The sequence below is a fragment of the Dendronephthya gigantea genome, unplaced genomic scaffold (genome assembly GCF_004324835.1).
Source record: "Dendronephthya gigantea isolate DGI-Jeju-01 unplaced genomic scaffold, DenGig_1.0 000094F, whole genome shotgun sequence".
Classification (NCBI taxonomy): domain Eukaryota; kingdom Metazoa; phylum Cnidaria; class Anthozoa; order Malacalcyonacea; family Nephtheidae; genus Dendronephthya; species Dendronephthya gigantea.
In genome coordinates this window covers 897,762-907,941 of record NW_021163104.1, presented here as the reverse complement: position 1 = coordinate 907,941, position 10,180 = coordinate 897,762, and the positions used below count along the sequence as shown (strand labels likewise).

The following is a 10,180-nucleotide window of genomic DNA, read 5'->3' as shown; positions in this document are numbered from 1 at the left end:
AGAAACCATATAAAAAGAGTATATCAGTATGATTTGTATCAAAACATATACATCAGCTTTCTCGACATGCAATTCAAGAGACTTGGTCGGCTCCATTTAAAATTTTGAAGTAAAAAGCAAATTTTTTGAAAAATACTATAAAAATTAATTAATCGGCCGTTTAAGATTGCATGTTACCAGCGTTTGCCGCGAAATTACGACACACGAAACTGAGGTTATCTTAAGTGACACAATAGATATATTCTTAGCTTTAGAATATTTCAAGTCTTTTAGAGATTTAGTGTAAAATACAAGTTTATACTTTTATCTAATAAAGTCGTTCACTTAAAAGGAAGCAGTACCTAGTTGCCTAGCGCCGTGAGAGAGGAATAAACAAACTATGTGTGCTTATTGTTACGCAAATGAATGTCAGTCACGAGTTTGCCTCAATTATGTCGCACAATTAATCTTTAACTTAACGGCTAAACTGACGTTCGAAAAATATCTGCTGTTGCAGCGTTGTTTAAGTATGTTAGAGTATTTTCCCCACGAGGCAAAAATCTCAACTTTAGCGGTAATCTGAATACATATCATGCAAAATGTCACGTTTTAATCAATTTACCAAAAATTATTAAAATACTGCTTCACGCAATTTAAGCAAGTGAATATAATTTTCTAATTACTTTTCATTCCCATGCAGTAAAGAAATTTCAGGGTTATATGAGTTAATTTTTATTTTCATTGTAGGAAAATTTTTCTTACTCCAACTGAAAGTTGAAGAACCATGCAATTTGAACATTTCTTATGCCTATATGTCCCATGTATATCACTTGTAGTCGTAAATGCCTTATCAAATGAAACAAGTGCAAACATTTGCTACAATTCTAGTCTTGAAGGTAAAGTAAAGTTTATCAGTATCAACATATTGTCAGAATCCAGGAAATTTGCACGTCTGCAGGATCTTCAGAATTTTTTGTTTTAAATAAAACTATATACCTCGCTAAAGCTGTTTCTAACTGATATAAATTACGAATGAGGACTAAATAATTCATCCCTTTTTTTATCAATCATCGAAGTATAGGCCTAATCTTGCATGGAATGATGACAGTGAACTGATCGAAAATTTGTAAAATTGATTCAGAATTTCTTCTTCATCGACATGAAGGGATAGATATATATTTCCGATGCTAGTTTTGCAAGTCACAAATTTTAAAATTTATAGATGAATTGTATCAGTATAACTGAATTGTTGGAATACAATGGTTCAATGCTTGCGGAAAACTTGAAATAAACGCATTGAGCACACCTAACACAGGTCTCGACACAAGACAAAATTGTCAAGAAATATGGTATTGTTTTTTCAGAATCATCCGATATGTGGATATATATCCCACACTTACGCCTGTATTCAAAAAGCTCACTCACACTCATACTCATCGAGTGTGAGATATAATTTTCGTTAATGCTGATCAATGAGAAAGTTTTTTCTGAATAGATGGAAAGATATAAGGTAAATCACTGAAAATCAAGCCCCTATTCGGCTGGAAATACCGCCATTGAAACTTTATGAGAAGATTAAGATCTCCCACTCAATGAGTTTGAGTGTGAGTGAGCTTTTAGAATATACAGGCGTTAGATTATTGCATGGGACGCAATTGGCGTCTCACTTACCGATCGTTTCCAACGGTTTCAAAATAGAGCAGCTAGCGTTATTACTAGCAGTAAAACTGAGCATGGCCAATCTGAACTCGCTATGGACGAACTGAGATGGAAACATTTGGGGAAATGACATTGAAATGCCTTAAAGCTTAGCAATGCGAAGGTTTTCCTTAAAATAACTATTTTACACTTTAGGATTCAGACTGAATGTAACAGTTGTTAACACAAAAATCGTTTCTGAATGGATAGATTGCGTAATGGAGTGTGCAACTGAGATATGTTGTAGATCTATCAACTTCAAGAAGATATTGGCTTCAAAAAATGATTCAAATTGTGAAATGTTACACAACGTGGTTTACAATACATCTGAGACATTACTGGAGAAGAATTCTTCCTATAATTATGTTTATCTTGTTAACCCACAGAAGGTATGATTTATTGGCATACAGTATATCTTCAACATTATATTAATTAAATTAGGCATTTGAAATAAATGACAAAATTTTAATAGCAAACTTGTTTCGACTTAACTATACGCCATCTTCAGTGCGAATGAATTACTATTTTCATTGTGAAATAATTATATAAAGTAGAAATATTATACAGGCGAGGTGATACTCGATGATTTACAACAATGATTGACAACATAACAGGATACAAGATATGCATAATAAGTAGAACAACACGACAGACAAAAATTAAACTTGAAAATAGTATTAAAATGCAGAACCTGTTTGTTAATTAAGGTCTGGTTTGTGTTTATATTTTACATTATATATTTCACAATGAAAATAACTAATTCATTCGCACTGAAGATGGCTTATAGTTAAATCGAAACATGTTGGTTATTAAAATTTTTGTTGTTTATTCAAATGCTTATAATTGCTGTTGTGCTATTCAGATCATATGGTAAGATTATATAAATCAATTCTCGCTATAACATTTAAATAAAAAGAGCTGAACATAAACCTGACGGCGTTAATAGCAAGGTTTCATTTTGTTGGATGGTTTAGCGTTGTCATCATCGTATATAGCAAAAAAGCAAGAATTCTTCTTCATTACAGGGTTACAAGAAAACCTGTTTAAAAAACACGTCGGATGAAAATGAAAGAGGTATGTGTTATAAAGATATAAAAAAATTAAACAATTCAAAACTGTAAAAAAATTGCTAACTATATTACAAGGCAACGAACGGGGAGAAATAAAACATATCTTGCATGTGAGCATAGACAATCCAGAAGACAGGGACTGGAAACGCAAGCTAAAACACTTATAATGATGACGCGCCATCCGTGATATGGCTTTATCACGTCAATTTTTAAGTTGCTACGCAACCGGGCTATTTATCCAGAAAAAAAAATGCAAAGTAGATTCAGCAAAAGTTTGCATAATTTTTTTATTTGAAGGATTTTTATTTTGAAATATTATATTTCTACCTGACCTTTAAGTCAGATAAATTTTCAAGGTAAGTGCGTTTTCATTTTTTATTTTGTGTGTAAACAGTGCTCATAGTTCCAGTTCCAGAAGTGTTTGCATAAAAAATATACACACGTAAAAATAGATAGTTTTTTTGGGACCGGGTAACTTAAAATCAAAGCTATAAATTTTCTTTGACCACTTAAAAATAGCATCTTATATTACAAAGAATGCATTAGAACCAGGACTGCAGCTTGTAACTGCATGCAGATTAGTGTGTCAGCCCAACAGTAAGAACCTTTTTCAGTCCCAACTACAAAAGGATCGCCATGTATGCACTATTAATTTGTACACTGTAACTACAATTTTGATAAATTGAGAAACTTTGCTTTATACAGTGTAAAAAAAAATAATACAGGGTATACATCTGTTATCAGCCTCAATAACTGCATGCGTCGTGATTTGATGTTAAAAGGTGACTATTAATTTTTTGTTCTCATTGAATATGTACCTAGTTGGGACCCTATAAAATCTTTTCGACCCAGTTTCATTGGATCATTTTTATATATTTGACACAATAAATGAACTAATTGTGCACTAATCGCATTTTCCAACATCGTCTTAATCATAGTTACTCTAGGGGAATGGTCTGGAAACTTCATGACGAATTCCATGGCCTATCCTATTGTCTTCCGTTTTGTGGTGTGACGTCATCATTACCGTGCACATCTGCATATGTCTTCAAGTACTTTAGCACAGAGATTTTAGCATAATTACAAACTATACACAAATTTACAATTAAATAAGGAAAATTTTAATTTTTTTTGATGCCGGGTGATAATTGTACCTTTAATCAATGCGGGACAAACCGTAGGACAAAAGGATTCGGACTGTTTAAGCTTCCAACGGCGAAGGACGATGCGAGCAAGAAATGGTGGCAAGATTTTTTGAACATCCTTACTAAATATGGAGTTAAAGACAATGATTTTAAAAGCCAGTTTGCTGCTGATTCGCTACACGTTTGTGAGAAACACTTCCTCCCTGAAGAGATCAACACTTGTAAGTCAATCAATTTAATAGATGTAATATTATACATTTATATAGCAGCAATTAAGTTGCATCATTTGCAACATAATAAACATATTGTATTACAGTGTTGACAACTGTGTATAAATCTTGAACTCATGCGGCGCACGACTGATCCTGGTTTGTTATCGTTCACTGGATTTGCATTTATATTTGAGTGTGACATTTCATAATTTCAGATCACGGCCAAAAGCTGAGCAAGAAGCAGCTTGTCCATGGAGCATTGCCTACCCGAAATTTACCAACCAAGCCATCCGACCCTTTATTACGAAGCCAGAAAAAAAGGAACGAAAGCATCAATCCATTGTGCAAGAACGTTTACCAGACTCCACAACAATTTGTTATAGGACTTTGTTAAGGAACTTGCAGGCAGGTTGAAAAAACTTGTATTAAATGAATGGAGTGTAACATGTACAGAAAATGTTGTTCGAATATGGAAAGTAGATGTCCCACATATTATTCCAATTTCCATCTTAAGACATTCAAAAAGACGATAGTTTGGGATTTACTTTAATTGTATATGGCTGGTTTTTTCCAGAAGGTCATATGATCTACAGGAGTACTAAGCGTAGTCTTAGAGATATCACAGTTTCAGATTTGATCAGCAAAATACTGCAACTTAAAATCTGTAAAAACAGAGGATGCTTTCACCGGCAACTCAGTGCATCATGTTCTGCCAATCAATACTGATCCATTTGAATGATCTGAGGCATCAAGTCCTTTTCCGTGTAACGATATAACAGGGCAACGAACTGTAAAGTACTCATCAATGAAGGTGAAAGTAACTGTAGTGTTTGTCAAGACAGCAATCGTATTTAGGAGGTGGCAAATAGAAGAAAGCGAGCCAGAGAGAATGTTCCTGCATCACACAAAGCTCCTGTAAGCTTGACATCATCCAACCGCATTAAGTTAACTCTTCAAGTTCAGAGGTTACAGTGCAAACAACCTGAGCATGAAATAGAGAAAATGAAGGTTGAGGTTGAATGAAAAAGCATACCAGTGACAAATGATCTTATAGTAATGATTTACTGAATATAATTTCTTACAATAGTGAAAAAATGACTCGATTTGTTAAACTGTTTTGGGATTAACAAAAAAAAATTGCATCACGTGCAGCTGAAGGACGTCGGTATCACCCAATGATTATTAGATAGTGTATTTCTATAGCTACTAAATCGGCATCAGCATACGATGAATGGAGGGAGACATTTAAAGATAGCACAATCATATTGCCAAGTAGAAGGGTGCTTCGAGATTACGCTAATGTTATACCACCCAAGACTGGCTTTAATCTTGGAGCAATTAAAGAGTTGGTGCAAACTACGCAAGGATATAATGATTGTCAGAGATATGTTTTCATTCTTCCTGATGAAATGAAGATTCAATGAAACCTGATTTGGGACAAACATTCTGGAAAACTTATCGGATATGTTGACCTTGGTGATCCTGACATAAGTTACGCAACTTTGGAAAAATCGGAGGATCCTGCATCTCACGCTCTTATGTTTATGGTGAAAGGTATTACAACAATTTTAAAGCACACAATTGGATATTTTGCAACAGCTGATGTTACTGCAGTGCAACTTTTTCCACTGTTTTGGAGAGCTGTTAGCATATTGGAGATGACATGTAACCTGGCAGTTGTCGGTACTACTGCTGATGGTGCCTCTGCAAATAGGAAGTTCTTTTGTATGCATGAAATGATGCAGGGCAGCAGTGACAAAGATTTAGTCCATTGTGCTAAAAATCTGTTCCAGCTTGACAGAAATATTTACTTCTTCAGTGATCCACCACATTTGTTAAAAACGGCACGCAACTGTCTCTTTAACTCTGGATCGGGTAATTATGCCTAATATTATGCACTGAAGCTTCGGTTCTTTTTACAGATTTTTATATTTTCTATTTAAACAATTAACCCTTTAAGTGGCAATACACCCTGATGCACCCACTTTATTATTTTACTATCTCTAACACCAAACAATTTTACTCATGAAGGGAAGAGAGTTGTCACTCAATGGTTAATCAGTATCCTGTAAAATAAACAACTATTTTTCCATATGATCAAATCTGTGAAAAGACAAGGCTGGAGAAAATAGTTCAGAAGAAATTGTGACCACTTTATGCCAAGGGTAACAAAGAATACTTTCGTTGATTTTGTGAGCCTTAAATTGGCATAATTTTTACTGGTGAAACATTAAATAGCTGAAAAACTGAAGGTAGATTTTCTGGCTTGAATTGATTCATATTCAATTTGCGACTCCTGATACGGTCACCCCCAAAACTGTGATCCATAGCCGCAGCTTGGAAAGCAAATTTGTGCAAACTCCTGATTGAAATTTAAACTACTGTTCTAATTTGTACACTTTACGTGTTTGTTTATTTCATCTTTTAAAAATCCAAGAATCTATATGACTGCATACAAAGTTTGTATAAAAAATTGTTATATTTTACTCTGTCTAGCTTCATAGAGACTGCCAGATAGTTTTACTCTGTTGAATGTCAAAGTACTCGCTTCACTTGCACCTTAACACCAAGCACTCTCCACTTTTCAAATAAGACAAAAGTAAAATAGCAATGTACTGGTGCACTATGAGGCATTTCAATTTGCCAGATGTCTTAACACAACTTTTTACCCTTTTAACTCATAACTATATCTATTTGCTATTTATTATTATTTGTCTTACCTTTTTTAGGTAATCACAAAAGGCTTCTTTAGAACAAAGGAGATACTCTGTTGTGGAATCATATATCAGAGATGTACTTCTCTGATCTTGAAGATGGGCTACACCTTCTTCCAAGGATAACCACCGACCACATTAACCTGACATCTTATTCTGTGATAAGGGTTAATCTTGATTCTCAAGTGTTGAGCTCAACAATGGAAAGTGTGCTGAAAAGGTTTGGTCCACTGGAAGCTGGAGGAACAGCGAAAATTTGTGAAATGATGGACAAGTTTTTCGACTGCTTCCATGTGCGCAGTTTATCAGAAGGTACCAAGACACGCAAGGCGTTCCTGCTACCATATGAAGATGAAAATGACAAAAGATTTTCATGGTTAACAGATGAGTTTCTCCACTATCAGCTTGAATGACGTAAAAGCATTAGAGAACGACCTGGTAACTTTGATGAAAACGCACGGTTAAGGTTCAATATGTTCTATAATTCAGTCAAGACAATGTCAACTTACTTGTTCAATCGCTTCTTCAAAAGCGTGTTGTAGTTCTTCCTCCCTGTCTAAAACATCAGAGTGTAACGCTCTGAAACCGCGTCGATCTCGATGATCTCATCCTCGCATGGCTCTCAGATGTCTCTTCACATTCTGCCATCTTTATTTTTGTGCACGTTGTAGTACCACGTGACACCCTAATTTGCGCGGCCCAATATTATATCGACGGCATCCTTTGAAGTTCATGAAGTCTCCAGAACATTCCCCTAAAGTTACTATGTCTAAATAGTCTAAATATATTAGAAAAGTTAAATTATCAAAAAAATGAGTCCGTTGTATTTTTTGCTACACCGAGAGTCGCCATTGTTGTTCTCGAAATATGTGCCCATTAAATTTACTTTAGGCAAGTTTTAGAGCCTCATTTGGAGATAGTTTAAACAAAAAAACAATAAACTCTTAACTTATTGCTTTTACCAACATATTCTTTGCGTTATTGAGGCTACAAATCACCTAATAACTGCGTGCGTTGTCTTTTTGCTGAGAAGTGTCTCTATTGTTGTTCTCAAAAATGGAGTTCTACGTGAACGGCAAAATATGCGGACCGTATCACGGAGGGCGCACGCAAAAACAATACTGTTTCCAGTCCCTGTCTTCTGAATTGTCTATGATGTGAGTAATAGCCTTTGGCGCTTTATTGATTTTCCATTCTTATTAAGAACGGTCATTTTAATGGAAACGATAGTCTGGTAGAGTTTGCCCTCACCAACAAGTTTGGTCAATGAGTCCGCGATATGTTGCTGTTCGATAGCGGATGCACCATTGAACACAAACAATATAAACTTATAATTTTCAAGCTAATTTCCATATGCAAATACTTAGGAAAAGACTGTGCTGATATTTATCACAAAGGTTTAAAACAAAGTGGAATTCATGTAATTAATCCTGATGGAAAGGGAAGTTTCAAAGTGTTTTGTGATATGACAACATCAGGTGGAGGATGGACTGTATTTCAACGTCGTCTTGATGGAAGTGTTGATTTCTACCGAGGATGGCAAGATTACAAACAAGGTTTTGGTAACTTGAGCGGGGAATTTTGGCTTGGTCTTGACAGAATACACATGATGGCCAATATTTCACAAAATGAACTTCGTATCGACTTGGAAGATTTCTCTGGAAATACCAGATACGCTCATTATGATTCATTTAATGTCAGCAGCGAAAATGAGAAATACAAGTTGAATGTTGGAGGTTATCATGGTAAGCATTTTACACTAAACTGAGTCTGATTTTATAGGATTCTCCAGCTCTCTTTACAATCTCTTTACAAACACCTTGTATTAAAGTCACATTTCAAAATAATGCATCCAGGTTCGTTCTAACCAATTAAAAAAATTTCAGTGAAAAATTTATCTCTCATTCTCAAGACTTTACGAACGTCGACTTTTATTCAAGTATTTAGGATGAAATGTCAGTCAGCTTGTTGTGACATTTTTATTAATATTTTTCTTCAAGAAAATGCGATATCCATTGCGTATTTTACCCCATATTCGTTCCGCATTTTATCCCCAATATCCGTTCCGTTCCGTCGATAAAGTTTCGCATTCGTATCCGCATTTCAACGCTGGTAGGCGACGAGGCGCACTGCGCAGCGTTAGCTATTAGTCATATACGACGAGTGCGAATAGAATAACTGTTTTATTATATACATAAGCGTGGGATGAAAACAAATTTCAAACTTATTCGTAATTGGAACAATGGTGAATACATTTGTTTTATAAAAATTAAATAATTAAATCCCGTATCGTGTTTTTTTCTTCCAACGTTTTAATACAGAAAAACACACACAAACAAATTAAATCGTTTTTGTAAAAACAATTTGTAAACATGTAGTTTTTAACCTACCTGTTGAATTCTTTTGGTTCAAAGTTTGTCGCTCTGTCTGTGCACTCTGGTGTACTTTTAACAAGGAAAACTTGAATTTCATCGTTCGTCACTTAACTCCCCAAATGTTGCCACAATTTTGTTCACGTTTACCTACTAGGTAGATATTAGCATTAATATCTCATTATATCTGTCAAGTAGAGAACCAATCAATTTGCACGTTAGCTCATATCTGCTTGTGTATATTGTATTTTGATTTCTAATTTTATTTTATTTTTAAGAGGTCGTGCATATACTTTTGCATTAAGGTACAGCAAAAGACTCCTTGAGAATACATGACGGAATGGCTTTCACCACCAAGGACTCTGACAATGATACTTGGGATGGTGGTAACTGTGCAGTGTTATTCAAAGGAGCCTGGTGGTATTATGATGGTCATCATTCCAATTTGAATGGTTTGTATCATTATGGCCCACACACATCGCACCCTGATAAAATCATCTGGCAGCATTGGAAAGGATATAAATATTCTCTGAAATCAACATCGATGAAGATACGACCACGTGAATTTGGAAAGAAGAAATAGAGTTGATGAACAATGAAGAACTAAAAAGAAATAAGGTTTACTTTATAAAAAATGTAGTGTTTTTTAAAAAAGTAGTTTTCATAAGTACTTGAAACAGTGTATAAAAATATATATATAGGAGATTCTTCTCCTACGCTTAACCTAATCTTAGTTAAATAGAATATACATGGTTTGGCGACCACATAAAACTTCTATACAACTCTATACAACTCATTAACTATGTTAAAGCAAAAATTTTTTCCTTTGTCATCACGTGTCTATTGTATTTTGCTTTGCACAGATAAACCAATAGCAATCTTATAATTAACATATTTTTCGTGTTAAAGTTGAGGAGCTTAGCAAAACGAATACCATTGGTACGTCTGGCTGAAATACAATAGACACGTGACGAGCCATGTTTTGCATAA

General features: G+C 34.7%; 2 protein-coding genes across 2 annotated transcripts; both read left to right on the top strand.

Moving 5' to 3' along the window:
- The first annotated feature begins 3,881 nt into the window (after positions 1-3,881).
- LOC114533753 lies at positions 3,882-4,498 on the top strand. The gene is made up of 2 exons (XM_028555347.1): positions 3,882-4,113; positions 4,320-4,498. Exons 1-2 carry the CDS (start codon positions 3,882-3,884, stop codon positions 4,496-4,498), a joined length of 411 nt encoding a protein of 136 aa, XP_028411148.1.
- A 3,599-nt stretch (positions 4,499-8,097) lies between these two features.
- LOC114533752 (ryncolin-1-like) lies at positions 8,098-9,787 on the top strand. The gene is made up of 2 exons (XM_028555345.1): positions 8,098-8,563; positions 9,496-9,787. The coding sequence occupies exons 1-2, from the start codon at positions 8,098-8,100 to the stop codon at positions 9,771-9,773; spliced, it is 744 nt and encodes a 247-aa protein (XP_028411146.1). The 3' UTR covers positions 9,774-9,787.
- Positions 9,788-10,180: the final 393 nt, after the last annotated feature.